Source organism: Perca fluviatilis, chromosome 16, assembly GCF_010015445.1.
Source record: "Perca fluviatilis chromosome 16, GENO_Pfluv_1.0, whole genome shotgun sequence".
Lineage (NCBI taxonomy): Eukaryota > Metazoa > Chordata > Actinopteri > Perciformes > Percidae > Perca > Perca fluviatilis.
Window position 1 is genome coordinate 20,173,238 of NC_053127.1, and position 17,850 is coordinate 20,191,087.

General features: G+C 41.3%; 1 protein-coding gene across 4 annotated transcripts in view; it reads right to left on the reverse strand.

Moving 5' to 3' along the window:
• The window catches only part of mtus2a (microtubule associated tumor suppressor candidate 2a), a 55,685-nt gene that overhangs the window by 34,505 nt on the left and 3,330 nt on the right, over positions 1-17,850 (reverse strand). For 3 of the 4 annotated variants that reach the window (XM_039777896.1, XM_039777893.1, XM_039777894.1), the window contains exons 2-4: positions 6,983-9,293; positions 5,449-5,707; positions 1,729-1,980 (exon numbers count right to left, since the gene is read on the reverse strand). In XM_039777896.1, the coding sequence (XP_039633830.1) occupies positions 1,729-1,980; positions 5,449-5,707; positions 6,983-9,037 (2,566 nt within the window). In that variant the 5' untranslated portion in view covers positions 9,038-9,293. Of the gene's footprint in view, positions 1-1,728; positions 1,981-5,448; positions 5,708-6,982; positions 9,294-13,261; positions 13,281-17,850 lie in introns of those variants that run through there. The other variant, XM_039777895.1, reaches the window with a different exon arrangement.

The window sequence follows — 17,850 nt, forward strand, 5'->3', positions numbered from 1 at the left end:
ATGACGAGCTGCATGTCCCCTGCCCTTTGCCATAATGTGCAACGTAAGGCATGCGCTGTGCCTATGTGTGCACACTCACATAAATGCATTGCCGGAGCTGTGCCTTTTGTCATTAGTTTTGCTTTAAATAACTTTGTGAACAGTGGCAGTAAGCGAACAGCTACATGCAAGGTGTGTGGCACCAAGATAAATGATGCCGGATCAACAACGTCAAACAACATCAGGCATCTCAAAACGCACCCAAATAGGTCAGTCACTTGCTAATGTGAAAGAGACGTTACATTTAGCATATATCGTCACAGGTAACAAGCTAACCATTGCAAAGTGTTGTGCTAATTCTGGGAACAGGCAAATTGTATCTTTAGAGTTGTATCCATATGATGTGACAGACTTAATATTTCACCAGGTTAAATAGCAATACGGAAAGTATCAGTTCTCACATGTTTGCACCATTCAATACAGATGTTTCCCTCAAACTTTGAAGCACTGAAAAATGTAATGCATGATGAGGTTGGGCTTTACAGCCAGTTAGTAACACAGACAAACATGTATTCTTTGATGCAGATAGCAAAATGTTATGTATGTATGTTATGAAATTGAAACTCTTTATTTGTGTTTCTTCAGATTGCATTGCAGTAGACCCCATAAAGTTATCCTACAACTGATTTTGATACTGTACTGTATGGATGGTAGCTACAGGACATGCTTTGAATTCAAAAGATTTAACAATACAGTGTTAGGGACAGATCAGATGGCCAGAGACTTGAGACTTGACTTGGACTCATGGCAAAAGACTTAAGGCTTGACTTGAACTTGCCCCTCAAAGACTTGAGACTTGACTTGGACTCGAGCTTAAAGACTTGCGACTCGACTTGGACTTCCAAAAAATTACTTGTGAACATCTTTGCTTTCTACTACTGCTGACTGACTCTGCAGCACAGACCTAGTTAACAGCCTGCTAAATTACTGATGAGTCCAGGGAATGACATCATGTGCTCTGTTATTTTGTACACACGTTGACTGTAAGAAAAAAAGGTGGCTACAAGCTGAGCTTTCAAATGGGGGAATTTTCAAGCCTTGTTCAGTATATGAACTAATGAATTATCACTGTTGTGGTAAATTGTGAAAATTCATATTATATTTTCTACTTTTATAATGTACCAACTAACAGCCAGCCTGCCTTCTTGTCTGTAATATCACACCAATGTCACACCATATCATCACCTTTTACTCACGAATCCTAAGAATCATCCTGGAGCGTGTTCTACACCTCTAGTCTAAATGATAATGACTTTAATTAACTAATAGTATTGCCCCTATTTGGGTCAATCATATATGAAACATTCACAAACAAATTAATGATTGTAAAGTAATGATGTAATGATGATTAACACCCAGTAACTGGCAATGTGTATTGCCAGGAACATCCTTGATATTGTGTAGTACTGTGCTTTGCAAAACTGCAGCTCTACAGTTGTTATTGACCTGGAGCTTGAGTATAAAAATACAAAGTGAAGAATAACGGGGTGGAGCACAGGAAGAGAAAGCAAACTGTAACATAATGAATGTGGGTGGGGGCTGTTTATGCAATCTGTATTCATGAGGAGAATACATAAAAGGAAGGCAATAAAGAAGAAGAAAAAAGCCCAATCAATGATAACAGTGTACTCATGAAATCGCATTCTCACAAATGGTAGCAGTGGTGTCAACAGATTTGAGTGGACTCACGGTGAGCTGTCCTGCAGGGGTCACTCTGTGTGCTTTCGGCGGAGTTGGCCGAAGAGACGGAAGACACGCTGGAGCTCCTGACGAAGCCGAAGGCTGCCAGGCGGCCTGCGGGGAGACGGCTGGAGCTGAAGCCTGGGGGGCGCAGGCCTGACTGGCTTGCTTTGGGAAGCAGAGACCTGGAGGCCATCGCCTGGGGCTGGGTTGCTGCTGTCGCTGGAGCAGGAGGACCATTATGGGTGAAAACTTGGTCATCTGTTAGAAAAGCACAATGAAGAATTATGTTCAATTTTTATTTTTTTTTTTGTTATCCATTATTCAACAACATTTTGAAAACAGAAAGTTGTTTAGGAGGTAGCATCAATATTGTCATATGGGGTGTCCTTAAACTGAACTGATATTACAGCAGCAGCCAGACAGTATGCAGACAATGATTAACAAAGCAACTCATCATTCCCTGCATTTCAGCTCATCTGGCAATTAATTGCATTCATGCTTAGTTTGTTTGAGCTGCAGCATGTGGTGCTGAACAGACAGCGCCATAAGAAAAAGAAGTAAAATTGTGTGCGTGCGTGCGTGAGTGTGTGTGTTTGAGTAACTACTGTAAACTCATTAACCACCACTCACATCCCAACCAAAATGCAGGACATTCAGCATGGCTGCAATGTTTATTTCCCCTGTGAATCATTCATCATTCGCGGTGACTAAGCTCTCACTGGGCGCCAGGAAGTTTTCTGTGTTATGACTCTGACTGCTACAGCAAGCAAATATAATAACAATATACACAACAAGCTGCTAACAGCTGCCTTTGGATCTGGCCGTGCTGGCAGACTAGGTTGGCGGCCAGCAATTTCTCTAATGCCAACACTGTAATGACGTTCGATATGACACCCACTATTTAGGACACAGAAGATACATCTTTCCAATACATAAATTTGAGTTTAGAGTTCACATGATCAGTAGTTTCTCATTCTTATAGGTAATACAGTGCTCTAACTGTTACCCAAAAGCGGTCTATCATTAAGACTTCTGGACTTTAAACCAGAAAATAAAATAAAAGGTGGATAAAAAGAGAGGAAAATGAAGAAGAGAGATAACACATTTACAATGGAAGATAAAGAAAATGCAGGGAATCAAAGAGAGAAAGGGAGGATAAAAAAGTAACCATAGCCCCATAGTGGCAGCTATTGTCAGTGAGCAATGGGGAGAAATCCTCTTTCTCAGTAATCTATGGCTTCCAACAGCAAGACAGATGAAATGTGCAGGCATGAACAACCAAGGCTGCACACATTTACACACAGTGGGCAGTGGGCAAATCCTTGGATAGAAGCCCCATCTGGGCTACCCAAGCCTGGGGTACAATGTTTAGATCCTGAGCAGAAGAGGAGCATTATACCCTGCTGGCTGCAAAGATAAGGTAGGCAGGCCTTCTTTCCTCAACTATTTGGCACAGCTGTGTGCTCCAGTACATGCTAGAGGGTAACCACCGCATCAATAAAAGAAAGAAAGAACTGAGAGGGGGAATACAAGCTCTGTTGGTAGAGAAAGACAAAATGGGACAGTAAGAGGAAGAACAGTTTCCAGTTTAACCCCCCTCCAGCATCATCAGTGCCGCTGTTCACACTTATCACCTCTTTCCTCCTTCCTCAATATCTGCCTGTGTGCCACGTGATCAGTTTATTAGATTGGAGCTCGCTCCTCTAGAGTGAGAAGGTCAGGTTCATTAAAGATAAATGTCCTCATTTCCCTCGGCCCCCCACCACTCAATTCGTCCCCTCTCAGAGATGAGGGAGAGAAGTGAGCCTAACAAACATCATCAGCCTAGATATCATGGAGCTATAAGCCCCTGCTAAATGAAGATACACATTATTCATAAAAATCTAAAAGGAAATAGGAACGAGATGGAATTATTAATATGAATTTGACTGTCCTGTCTTTCTGTATTTCACTGTCTTCTATTATTTTAGCCCAGCAAAAAAAAATGTTGGTCTCTTTCTGAAGCCTTTTCCTTACATTTTTTACTTTCCACAAATGTCACCTGCAAAATACACTCTACCTAGTAAAGTGTCTCTCAAAAAGTAAAGTAAAAAATAGGGCTACAATTTATGAAAGGGTGAATCATGAATCATAAAACACATCATGAATCATAAAACTATGTGTGTTTTCCAGGCTTATAGTTTCTCCCTTCAGCCATTCGAAATATTTGAAAAGAAAAACACTTTTCTCTCATCTTAGGTCTGAAACACTACCTGCAGACTCTCAACAACCCCTGAGAAATGAAAACATCAGCATCCGAATTTGAGATGAATTATGTAAACTGGGCTCTGAAAAGTCAGTGGGACAGGTGGGATGAGCACTATAATGACCAACCGATTTTAATTACAGCCCAAGGTATGTTGCGTCAACCTGCATAGGTTTCCTCCACAAAGCGTTAAATTGCATGTTATTAAATATGATACTTGAGTGCATTGCAATCTCTGCAGAGCTACTTTAAGCACAGTGTGAAGACAGGAGGATGAGAGCTTCAATATGCAGAAGTTACAATACATCACAAACGTCCTGTCCTGTAAGTTGAGGATCCTCATTATCATAACAATAGAACGTTTAAAACCTACTCTGTAATTATGTGAGTAGTTAGAGTACTCTGACTGCTATATACAGTATAATTACTATAACATGTGTACGCAAGATGGAGAGATTTCCCTTCACAAAAGCCTTAAAAGTTGTAATTCACAGTGATGAAGGACAAAGCAGAAATAAAGTGCTTAATGGCACATTGTTAAGGGTTACAGAAAAGACAACATGAAAACAACAGAAATCCCTTTATAACATGACCTATAAACACAAGGGTAGACACATGCTACATAAACAGTATATATTTTAGAATATATTTTAGCTGGTGTTTATCCAAGCAGTGTGTGCAGGCCAGGGTACAGAAGGGATGAGAGATGATTCCAACAGAAAGATACTGATGTTACTTAAACGTTAATTGCTGTGCACTTCAAAGCCTGTAATTCCCAGAGGGCCAAGCAGCACTGAGACACCAAACATATGTATTAATAGGGATTATGATAAGAAAGCCTGGCACATCATAACACTATACTGATCAATTCTGTACGTGCAGTTTTGGGTTATGTGTGTCTTTTTATGTCTGTCTCTGTGTATTTTTCATTGTGTGTCCGGGTTATTGCACTCAGGGAGAGAGCAGGTCAAATATGCATTTGAGGTGATAAATGGCAGAGCCTTCCAGCAGCGTGCAGGGCGATGAGCAAATTTCATACTTGAATATTCAGCAGTCAGAGGTGGTATCTGAATCAGCTAAATTAGAAATTTGCTGTGTGTTAAGATAAAGTGTGAGCAAGCTTTTATTTATTGATTTATTTTGTTTTGCAGATGGCAGCCTTTTGGAGCAGAAAAGGTCCCCTCAGAGTATTTCTTTCTTAGAGCACTCCAATCAGATCAGCCAAAAGGAATCTCAGAGAATGAAGAATGAAAGAATTTTAATGAGCTGCCTTCATCTCAGGCCAATATGAGGTGGGGAACAGTCCCACCGCTGCTCGTTGCTACAAAGGAGAAGAAAGATAAAGTAGCTCTCTAGTGTGTCAAATTTTTTGGTTGCTGAATTATAATTTGACACAATCAAAAGAGGCCATCTCTGTCTGGTATTCTTTCTGTGAGGAAATGTTAACATGCTCTGAAACACAATGTGGGGAAATCTCTTACCTGTGTTATCCTGGGTTTTGTGACTGGTCGCTGGGCTGACAGGTTGGACTGGCTGGCTGAAGATCAGTGTTGACCTCTGAACTTGACCAGGTCCTCTGCCCTTGGCTGAGCCAGTAGTCGTCCTGGTGACAGCTCCCAGGCCCAGACGCAGACCTCTGCCGGAGCGCAGGAGGCTGCCGCTCCCTCCGGCTTGAGCGGCCGTCCGTGACAGCAGCGCATCCTCAGCAGTACTCCCTTTAAAACTGGCAGATCGCCCCACCTAGAGATCAAAATAATGAAATTAACTTAAAAACACTATTATCAAATAGTATGTACCCTGGGCCCCTGAAACAGAAAATAAATATTAAGTGTGTCAAGCAAAGGGTCACAGTTAATGTGAATAATGATAATACAGGGAGAATTCTTGGTTGATACATGCATGTGTTTGCTATGACTGTAAAAAAAAAACTTTCAGCTTTCACAGATATAAATAGAGGGCACCTATTGGGATTTTCGGCTGGCGTCCGCATACATGCCAATGTGTTAACCAGCAAAGTCTGGCTGCCATGACATGTTAAAATATTGTATATTTTGCCTGTAACAGTGTGGACAGATTGAGCAGCAAAACATATGTGGCACCCTGCAATTAGCCAAAACCATAATTATATTTGACATAAATCATTGTATCCATGTAAACTTAATGCTGTTTGTCATCAAACATTCTGTATGAACAAAGCAAAACATAATGATATAATAGGGCTGATATAATGTGCATTAGATAATAACTGATAACAAGAATGATTCCATCTCGGAGTGTGTCCACAGCTATGTTGTATGCTGTGAGTAGAAGTAATAATCATGCAGGGAAACTGAGCACCAGAAACATGAGCTGTTTAACATCACCAGCATAATTTGTGTTTTCTCTCAACGGCCTGTGTACTGGACAAAATGCTAACGTGCATGCAGTGACATATAAAGCGCTGCGAATCCTCTTGTCCCTGTGGGCTTTGTACTTCAAAATGCATTAACTATTTATTTCCGCATGTTGGTGTTTGAAGCTGTACGAATGTGAATGCCAAATGAAGCTATTAAATCAGAATCAATAAGGGATGATTTTGAAGTGATAATGAGCAGCTCTTGAGAGAGTGGGTATAAAATGCAGAAGATCTGTGATCAATTATACATAGTTTATGTGGGATAGAATTATGGACTTCAGCTAGTGGAACTGGTATGCAGAATCAACACAATTAACAGAAGAGGGTTGTCTATACTTAATATATATAATACAATGTGATTCATAAAGTAATTATCTCCTGCTAATTGATATGGGAAACGTCATAATTAAATCCTATGCTTTTTTGCCGTTTGTGTGAATGTGCTGTGATAGTGGATTGTGCTAAATCTCAGCATGATAGAAAGTCTTTTGTTGAATGAGAATAAGCACAATTCAAACCATAGTAGAAGACAGAATGCAGAATTCATTCTTACAAAAAAAGATTTATAATAAAGGCCTTGAAATCAGATACTTACAAAAGGGGCTATACATAATACTAACCTCTGATGGTACCCCGTAGAAGTTGCTACCCAGTTTCGAGGGTGCCGTGTGGCTGTGTGTGTGTGCAGGGGGGACGGTGTTTGTGTGTCCAGGGGTCCTGATACTCCTGCTCAGCATTCCTGATGGGAAGATGTTTGTCTGCATCTCTTGGCGGTACTTGTCATAAAGCAGATTGGAGGCACTGAGCATTGGGGCTCCTCTGGTTTCTGTGTCGGGCTTGCAAGGGTCTTTAGGGGTGTCTTTGAAGGAAGTGGGTGTCTGGCCGTGTGTGTATGCTGACAGCCTGGATGGTAGAGAGGATACCTGATAAGGTCCGTCAGCAGCCTGAGGCTTAAACTGAGGATTCTTTCGAACGCATGTTATAATTTTGGGCCGAACTCCTTTAGGTTTAAGTTTAGGTGATGGGGAGCTCTCTTTGGGGCTGGGGTTGTGGTTAGAGCTCTGCTGGTTGTTAAGAGGTGCTTTAGGGATTCCACTTGTGCTTATATTTGTTTTGACTGGTGCTCTCATGCAACTGTTGCCATAGCCCTGAGCTGATGTCGTTACAGCAGAGTTGCATCCTGACGGGATGTGTCTAACCACTCCAGGGACATTCCTGGAAACGAGGTACATGGAAGGTTGCCTGCGTGGTGAACCCTGGGGTGTCCTGAGAGGGGAGTGGGGAGGGGTAGTTGACCTGGAATCAACACCCGTCCTGTTGGGACTAGAGCAATTCCTTCTGTATGTGAGCTGAGTCTGGGGTTTCTTCTCTAAAGTGGAAGGATTTGAAGGACTTGAATTACGCCATGCAGTTGGAGCAGAATGTTTTTCCACAGGTAGAGCCTCCCTCTGGGCTGCCTGGTTGGGCTGCCTGGGCTGTAAGACTCCAGGTGCTTTGTATAGGTTGGAGAAATCTGATGGTTCACGTAAAGACGATTTCGTAAACTTTCTGTTTGACCCATTACTCTGTGAATCTGGAGAGGGGTTTGGGGAAGAAGGTTGCCCTGTCTCAGCTTGATGAGCACTGGGCTCTGCTAAGCTCCTCGCTCTTCCTACCTCTGTCTGACAGAGGGGTCTGACGAGCTGTTGCCGTCGTGGTGGCAGCACCCTCTCCTCAAATCCTGCCTTCCTCCTTTGGCCCAGCCCCCCATCAGAGGACAATCCATTACGATGATAACTTCCCTCCTCCTGTCTCTGATCTTGGCTGTAGTATTGGGGACTGCCATGTTTCTCCTGAGGATGCAGTGGTGGGGAGTTCTGGTTGGCATCTACAGGGGCTGCCCTTCTTCTGGTCTGAGCTGAGGTAGTGTTGGTTGTATTGGGAAAAGGGCTGGTCTTGGAGTTGGACAGAGGGACGAAAGACTGCAATTCTCCGCTGCTATCCAGAGCACTTGAAAGGCTCCCGCTGAGGGAAACAGCTGACAGATTGGAGACAAACACATTTGTCTCAGACTTGGATTCCTTTAGACCTCCCCTTCGTCTCTCCCTGTCTCTGCCTGACCTGGTGTCCCTTTTCTCTATTGAGCCTGTCACACATGTGTCTAGCTCTTCTGTGCTATGACAGGCAATCTTTTTCTGCACCTCTTTGCCCCTCTGTATCCTGCTCTCCACTTTGTTGTTGTCATTGTCATTTCTCCTCACACCTGTCGAAGCAGAGCTGGCAGTTGAGCTTGAGGATATGGACATGGGACCCCCATCCTTTCCATCCCTCATACTTCCTCCATCGTCATCCTCCTCCTCATCCTCCACTTCCTGGTCCCTGTTTCCTAAGAATGTATGTATCTCCTGACACTCCAAAAGCTCAAACTCTCTGAGCTCAGGCTCCAAACATTGCTGCCCAGAGCCCCAGATCACTAACTTGTTGGGGGATTCACTTTGTGAGACCAATGGAGGGATGGAGGTTGTGCTGTAACCTGTGTCCACTATCAATCCTCTCCCTTCTTGATCACCAATTAAAGATAATTGATTGGCATTATCATCTCCAGATTGGGGGAACTGAATTTGGCTTTTATTTCCAATCTTTTCTCCTCTATCAACATTGACCCTCAGTCCCTGAAAACCAGTTGGGATGCTCATGTCGGACCGATTCTTTTGACGCGCTCAAAGACACCTGCAGGCTGTTGAGGCCATCTATGGAGTTACAAGTGTTTCTTCTCTCTCTGTCTCTCCTCTTCAGGGTCTGAGTGATGATGGCCCTTCGGGTGATTATTCCAAGGACGAAATGTCATCTCATGGAACCTATTTTACTTCAACTCGCCACTTATCTGGCATTTACTGTAAGTTAACAAAGCTGTCTTTGATGGCTCTTTGTGGAAAGAGAGGACGGTTCAATCTGAAATAAAAGACAAGAAAGGAAACTGTAAGAAAGGGCAATATGTATGCCTGAAATGCAACCACTTGTGCAGAACCACACAGACCCACTTGAGGTGTTTTATATTTAGTATGGTCTGGGTAACAGCAATTTCTGAAATCAGCTGTGCACAGCCCACAATCTTGTGCTCTTTACTGGCTGCCCATGGGGAAAAAAAAGAAACACTGGAAGCACAACAGGAAGTGGATAAGTCTTGGAACTACCTTTGCATCTTATATGTTTAGTAATAGTAGTAGTAATCTTATATAGTGATAATGTCCGTGTTGTAACCAGCAAGAGTAGTACAGCACTCATAATAGGAATGCAATTATCAAACTATGACTGTGTATGGCAGAATATAAAGATATAAGTGAAGAGAGAAGTGGTAGATAGCTGAGAGGCTACAGACTGTTTGTATGTAAGTGGAATAACCCTTGGGGTATCGGATGAAGACAGGCGAGGAGGAAGAGAGAGAAGGGTGCGAAGTGTTTTGTAATGAGCTTTATTCCTCAAGAGACATTGAAAAATAGAAGGCAGAATGAGGATAGGGTGAAAACATCTGCACTAACAGTATGATTAAAGGGTAATAGAATATACATACAAACGCTGTCTCTAATATCAGGTGTTTGCATGTTACCAACATGAAAAGCGTGAAAATTATGTGTGTGTGTTGAGTAAAAACACCAGCTCAGGAGGGATAAATCCATACGGTTGGTCTGATAACTGCAGGAGGGTTAACACATTCTCTCAGCATGTCCTTTTTAACATGCCATATGGCTGATTTAGCTAATGCCACGATTCGATCGTACAGAGCAACAGCACATCCTGCTTCATTTAAAGGCTACTTTCTGCAGGATGTACAGAAAACTGAGATTGTTGTGTTGCTCTGAGTAGACACCATTTTCAAGTAACAGACTGTCTGTGGTGCCACTGAAACATGTAGTCAATAGATGAGCAGATGGCGGGGAGGGCAAAGAGCTGTTGTCATATCATGACGATCGCAGAATAGTTTAATCACAGCAGTATTAAAAAAAAACACAAACTAATAAACAACCACACATCAACGAAAGTTTAGTGACTCTGACAACATGAAATGACTCTGTTATATTTTTGCTCTCAGAGGAAAGACTTCCGGGTGTCTCTTCACATCTCATTCTCTCCATAATTATGCAAAAGCTCTGTGAGGAATTCTCCTTCTGCCTTGAACCAGAAACATTAAAACTGCAGAATATTAATGTACTCCATTTGCACAGCAAGTATCTTTTGTTTATTCGTTTGTAAAACAGCCTATTTCCTACATCATACACAGAACTAATATAGACCCAAGTTATTTGCAATCATCTTGTCTGTATAGGCAGTGAATATTTATATATTTAGACCAAGATGTTCATTATGTAGTCGAATATATGTCTTCAAACCATTACGCTGCATATTGAAGAAGTTTCCAATGTTCAAATAGAACACCCACCCTCTAATTATATGTGCAGTTGGGGAGTGTGTACTCATTAGCAGGTGCCTTCTCCATGTGTCCAGTGGCAGTGAACTGAGTGAACTGATAGGAAGGAAGCTCTCAATGCCTGTGGTGCCTCTGATGCTGCTCCAGTCGGGTGGAAAGCTACAGTTTGTCCAAATGCACTGGCAGGGGAAACATTCAAGGATATAACTTGTGTTCCAGAAGGTAATCTTATAAATAATTTGGACATATTTTCCTGAAGAGTCTGTTAAAAGAAGGTTGTTTTGCATTGCAATTCGAAAAACCATTTTAACCAAATATCAAAACTTTTAACACTCTAGCATACATGTTCACTTGCCAGTGTATTATATTTTATAAAATGATCAGCTGTTAAAATGATCAGATATTGGTCAAAATAAGCATTTCTTTCCTTTACTGGTAATATTCTGATTGAGATCAGTGATTGCAGAGAGGCAGAGGAAAAATCAATTGTGGTTGACAAATAAACAAACAGCATGTATTATAATCCACACAGTCTTCCATACTCACTGTGAACACTGCTAATATTTACCCTTAGCTGGTGCACACAATCAAATAATTAGGTAATTATAAAACACAATTCAGATAGGCGGGGAAGGAGAGGAATTGGAGAGGGAGAGAGACAGAGTTAAGAGAATTCTCTGAGAGGACATGGTGGCAGATCAATTATGGCACTGATGTAGTACCAGAGGTTGTGCTGATGACAGCAGTCTTGGGAGACTGAGCACTAAGCTTGGTCACAGTGAATGAACCACAATAGGCTGCACATCACCTCGCAGCAGAGGCAGACAAAACCAATCTGGCAATACCCTAAACATAATCAGAGAGAGAACAAAATAACCTGCCTGACTATGTGAATAAAATGACCTGTTGTGATGATAAAAAAAAAAACATTAAAATCTGGTGCATCTTGTGATACTTCAGAAGACATTCGTTTGAAGAAAAATTATTTGAAGTTCTCTCTGCTGTCGCACTGCCTTATGTTGGTGACATAGATGTGAAAAGTAAAAAGGATCACATGGGAGTGAGGGGATAAAGCAGGACTGCTGTTGGTGAGGGGCTGATGTTTCCTTTAACTGGAAAATGAATTATGCAATTACAAGTGTAACAAATATGAACATCTTTGATCACCAAGCCCCTTCTCTTTTAGCAGAGGAGACACTGCATTAAAGAGAGTAAGTACACAGGGACCATTTCTGGCTACATGAGTTGTTTATACACAGTTGCCAACAGTGCTCCAAGCTAATATAATAGCTAATGTATTCCTTTACCAGTTTGTGAGCTTAGAATTATAAGGTTCTATCTCCACTTTTGGTCGAAATTGAGTTTTTGACATAATCTGATCCATTAGGTGTTTATCAATGCCTGTGTGGTGTTATTTTTGTAAAAAAATATTTTGTTAGTTAGTTATTAATAGTAGATTATAATACATAACAGTTTTGCCAGCTGGGATGTAAAAACTTTGATGCTCAATATCTCAGAACTACCCTAAACGGAGATAGAACTCACGAGTTATCCAAATTAATAAATAAGATATATTTACCTTCCGATGATATAGTAACTTTTTTTCTGGATTTAAATGTTTAAACGAGCTATTGATTTTGACTTTTTGATGGATTTCGCAGCATTCCAGATAGAACAAGACTGATATTATTCCTGCATATGCATGCTCAGTTGATCTGGGCTGGAATAAGTAATGAAGGTATAGGCTTTGTTTCACCTTTGTTTCACCGAGTTGACGTAATGTCTCGGTCTGAACTACTCTGGGAAAACAGCAGAAGGAAAAAAACTGCCCTTCTTCTGTTGTCATGGCAATGCCATATCCCTGAGAATTGGAGAATACACGTCCTGACCCCTGCGTCTTCCATCAGGAAAAAAGGGTCGGCATTAGAAAGAGACGGGCTGCCCTGAAGGTCAGCTTCATGCTTTTACACTCTCAGCTCATGCATACATTCTGCTGTGCAATGCTTCCACATGCGAAGTCACACCACCACTGTAAACCCAGCTTTAGTTGTAATTAAACTTTTTTTTGGTGGTCTGTACTTATTCTTTCAAGAGTGAATACGTCATTCTTAGAGTTATGTTGTCATAAAGAAAAAACAATATTTATTTAAACAAATTAATTCTTTAGTATTTAAGTAACCTAATCTTTAATATTTGTTATGTTTCTTTGCACGTTTAACTTTAAGGTGCAATATGTAATACTTACACCTAGTGTTTAAAATAGTCACTGCAGTCCAAATTCAGAAATACTGGTTAGCAGTTCTGGTGTGTTAGCATGGCGGTGTTAGCCAGGACCAGTCGAGATCACTTCACTGGCTGTGTCTCAATAGTTTTTGCGAATAACCAACTTGAGTAGTCTATATAATTCAACGTGAGTACACAAATGTTGAAATGACTGAACATGCCTGTCCCTAGTATCGATAGCTAGATAAATTAGCCTGAAGCTAATGCTTACCTTTTCAGGAGGAAATTAGCCATCTCGGCATCCTTTGGGGCTCTAAGCTGTCTCCATCTTTCAAATACATCTCTAATGTTTACCCGGGGTTTGTTACGTCTCTGGTCTTGCAACTGTTTAGAAACACAGAGTTTTTTTTAGGTCAGGTAGAATCTATCTCCGTTGATCCTATTCATTTGTTTGCTGCTTTGTTGTCAGAAAAGATAGTATTTCAACTTAGCATGTTTCCTTAATATCTGATGACATATTGTGGTCATTTTTGGATTAAATACAGTAAATATTACATTTTGCACCGTTAACATGCTTATTTTAGACAACATTTCTCCAGAAAAAAGTTTACTAATGATTTTTAGTAATGACTACTAATGTTAACTTTATTTTTTCTACTGCATAAACTTACCGCTCTGTGTTAGTACAACTTAACCTGTTAAGTTTCACCTTGTGTGAAAACAGCAAAGGGTTTCCACGCAAATGTCTAGTAAAGTCAACTAATTTGGGATAACAGTGAATGCGCAGCCATGGATAAAGATATGTGCAGCCACGGGAACATGTAGTGCACACACAATACACACAGTAGAATAGCTGAGTGAAAGCCAGGTTTGTTTTTCCCCCACCAGGTACATACTGCTCATATAGGAGCAATCCTATCCCTGCAAGAGGGTAGATAGACGGATCGCTGAAGCGATGAGAGGATGGGGCAAGATAAGACGATATCTCAGCAGTGATCAAATTCAGTGAAGGACAGGAATTTGAGAGTCCCTAGCCTATCAAGTGCTGCATCATCTCAAAAAGAGGGCAAGGACGAGCTGAGAACACAACATTATGAAGGGACTGGAAATGGAGAAATACAATATAGAGTGGAGTAGAATTGGAAAAGAGAAAGGCCTTCCCCATCCTCTCTTTTTCTTCACTGAATGTGAGCAGGTCTGTGTGGGTGAAAAGTGAGACAGACAGGAGGTGGGAGTGATGAGACATGCAGATGGATACAAAGAGGAAGAGAGTTGACGCAGCAGAGCTACTGCTTTATAATTAAGCTGATGGAAGGGAAAACATCATTTGAACCTCTACAGTACGAGCTATAAAGCCCCGTTCTGAAGTGACTTACTGGTATAAGCCCAGGAGTGCAGAGTGAAGTAATAATTGAAATTCCTTTACCATATAGTATATTGCTAACGAGCGCTAAATTACTCCCATTGATGAAACTGGTAACATATCTTCTTATATCTTATCCATTTCATACAGTTTTGTTCTGCAGGTAGCCCAGATAGGAGTAAGCCCATGTAAGTGGTACCTATATAAGTGGCCTATCCTATCCTTGTTTCTCTCTTAGGGACTGTATGGAAATTATTGGTAGGGGAGAAGGGGTCAGAGAAGGGGGAGGATTTGTGTTTCTTAATTTTGCTGAAGGGAAGGTAGCCAGAATTTTTAAAGAGAGCAGGGGACTGTGAACTTTTTCTCATTCCAGATTCTTTCTTTTGAAATGTATTATATAAAATACAATACAATACTCACACTACAAAGATAGCTTTTATTTTGATATTTAAGGCTGTGCTTTCTTAGACAGCTGCCTTGAATCATGTATCACTTACTTGATCTGAGGGACAATCAGACATCTGATCTCAGACTTCTCAGATACAGTATTGTCTGATCTAATGCACATACAGTATGTTTTAATTAAGTGGAATGAGGCAGTGGGGCGACAACAAATAAAATAAATAAATAAAAGAAAATCTTTATAATGATGGGGAGGGTCTTGCTTTCAAATTCATCTCTCCTCCCCACCCAAATAGTTTTTGTACAGTCCCTGAAACCATTTCATGATTGAGAATCAGAATAGAGAGAATGAGGAGATTTCAATTGTCAAGAATCTTATTTTTATTCACTGGATCAAAGTTAGTGCTGCAGAGAGATGTATTGCAGAGAAAAACGTTGTAGCACTTGCAGCAGAATCTCATACATCTTTATCTCAATGAGCCTGTAAAGTCAAGCCAGGTAGGAAGTGTAACACACAACCCCTTTTCTTGTGTCAGTCAGTGAGTTGGTTTGCATTTTCCATGTGACAGCATAAAGACTGTATGTGCATATGAGCGCATTGTTTCTCGCACAAACACACTCACCTGCTCAGACACACACTTCAACACATGCATACGCACACTCTCAGCGTCTTTGTTGTCGGTCCAGTAGCACATGTGGCTATTACAGAAGCCATTTGTCTTTGGCACTTTGCTTTATTCCTCTCCTCCCCCACTGGAGAGCAGACAGGTTTTATAGCTCCCTGGTCCCAGGGGAACCCCAACGACACACACATTTCTCCTGTGCCATCCCTCTTTCATCCATATTTACACACACACACACACACACACACACACACACACACACACACACACACATACGCAGAGATGTGAATTCCAGAACACTGAAATATAAGCAAAAGAGAAGGCGGGAACACAAATGGACAGAGCGGCGACATGTGAATAACCATAATTTATGACTCCTGAATGTTAGCACATGACATAATTAGATTTAGTGCAGGATTTACATTAAAATGCACTGTAGCAGTTATCCGTAAACTCCAATCCTTTTAATACAACACATGCGCTTTGCAAGCATGTAATTAATGTCTAATGACATCATCGTTGCATGTCCGTGTACACTTTCCTGTATTGTGTTAGAAATGTTGTTTTGTGTGAAAGTACATTCGAAAATAAACCGTCAAATGCTGCACACACCGAAATCATCCTCTTGTCCATTTTGAAAAAGCGAAATGCAGTACAGTATTCCCTTCTCCTTGTACTTTGTATTCTATTCACATACAATCATCCAGCAGGATAAAGCTTAGTGAAAAAGTCTATTCAGAAAAAGCTAAGCTTTACTCATCCATTCCTTCTCCTCCTATCCCTGTCAGCGACACAACACGGACAGAAATAGCACTGAAATAAGCTAAACACTCACAGAAGACACAATAGACACCCTGTAGACAGAATTTCACAAGTGGTGATTCACTAAACTGTGCCTGAGTGTTTGTATGTGTGAACCAAGCAATAACTCGCTATGCATAGCAAAATGATTGCCATCACAGGGAACAGTGAAGCAGAACTGGGAAATATCCAGTATCCTTCGGTTGCTCTGCACTTTTTGTATATATGTGCATTAAGAAAACAACAACAGAGCAGCTCCTTATCCACAATGTCTCTATCTCTTCCTCCTCTCCCTCCCTCCTCCATGTCTTCTTCCACCCTAATAATACAGAGTTAATGAGGGCAGGGCGAAGCGATCAATCCCATTTTCACCCTTATATATACGGCACAGCAGCAGACTACATCTGCCCAAATAATCCCTCCTCTCTCCCTTTCTCTGTCTCTCTCTCCCACTCCACTCCCACATACACACAGTCGGAAGCCTTTTTGTACCCCAGGGGGAGTCATTCTATATCACAAGGGGGAACTGTAACAGGATTTCTGCAGGATCTCAGGTCAGAGTGGGTGGTCATACCTAACTGAATAAGGAGAATGAGAAAATTAGATCATCTGCAATAAAAGCTGATTTATTTCTGAATTGGGCGCAGGCATGTCGGCATGTAATTGTCGGAAAATCACAATATGCCAATAATAGGATTTATTAGCTAAAGCGAAATGAAAAATAGAGGCATGTTTTCACACATCCATCCATCAATGCATGTTCACACGCAAGGTTTGTCTCTTTGTTATTCACACAGGCTGAAAAGATGACAAGCTGTACTAAAAAAGTAAAACAGAACATCACAAAGAACATTCAAAGCCTAAACTAAGACTTGTCACTTTTTGTATTAAACGTGAGCTCAAAAAATGCCCTTGCACATGTGCATGCAAAGTTACACATAGAGTACCACCTACACACACAACTACACACACTCAGGTAGTGACAAAGAGACAGCTTCTCACTGGGAGAAAATGTGGCACACACACACTTCCTGATAAAAAATCTCCTTAATTCTTATTTTTTCAGTGTTGCTTTTGGCAAGTACTGGGAATAAATCTCCAGTAGATCATACATTGTCCTGCTTTTGCCGGTTTTGATGTGGTATGCAGCCTGTGAGGATGAATTGTAGTTGATATGGATAAAGGGAAGACAAATGTGCAGGAAATGAAAAGAGAAATGGCAAGGGGAATAAGATGAGTTGGGAACAAAAAGCAACGAGGAGCTGGAAAAGAGATTAATGTGATTAGAAATACACTGACTGCTACAGTCAGTAGGAGAGAATAAGGAGAAGTAGGGGGAGACATTAGACTTGGGTTTATTGGTTCATTGAGCCCCACAGTTAAAACATAGACAGGGGTGGCATGGAGGAGAGTAGAAAAACGGTGTCTGTCCATGCTGGTTGCTGGTTGCACCGCATTGTTATTAGCAAAGCCCCTCCACCCACTACCCTCACTCCTGTCGCAGCGAAAAATTAACTCTTGCATGGCTGGTGGGTAAAACTGCATGAGGGGACAAAGAGGAGAGAAAAAGAGTTCACTTCAAATGCAGAGCAGTTGCCGAAAAGGAATTCAATGATAGTGGCATTCTCTGTGGGACTGTAAGGAAGTTGGCACATGCTCACACAAACACAC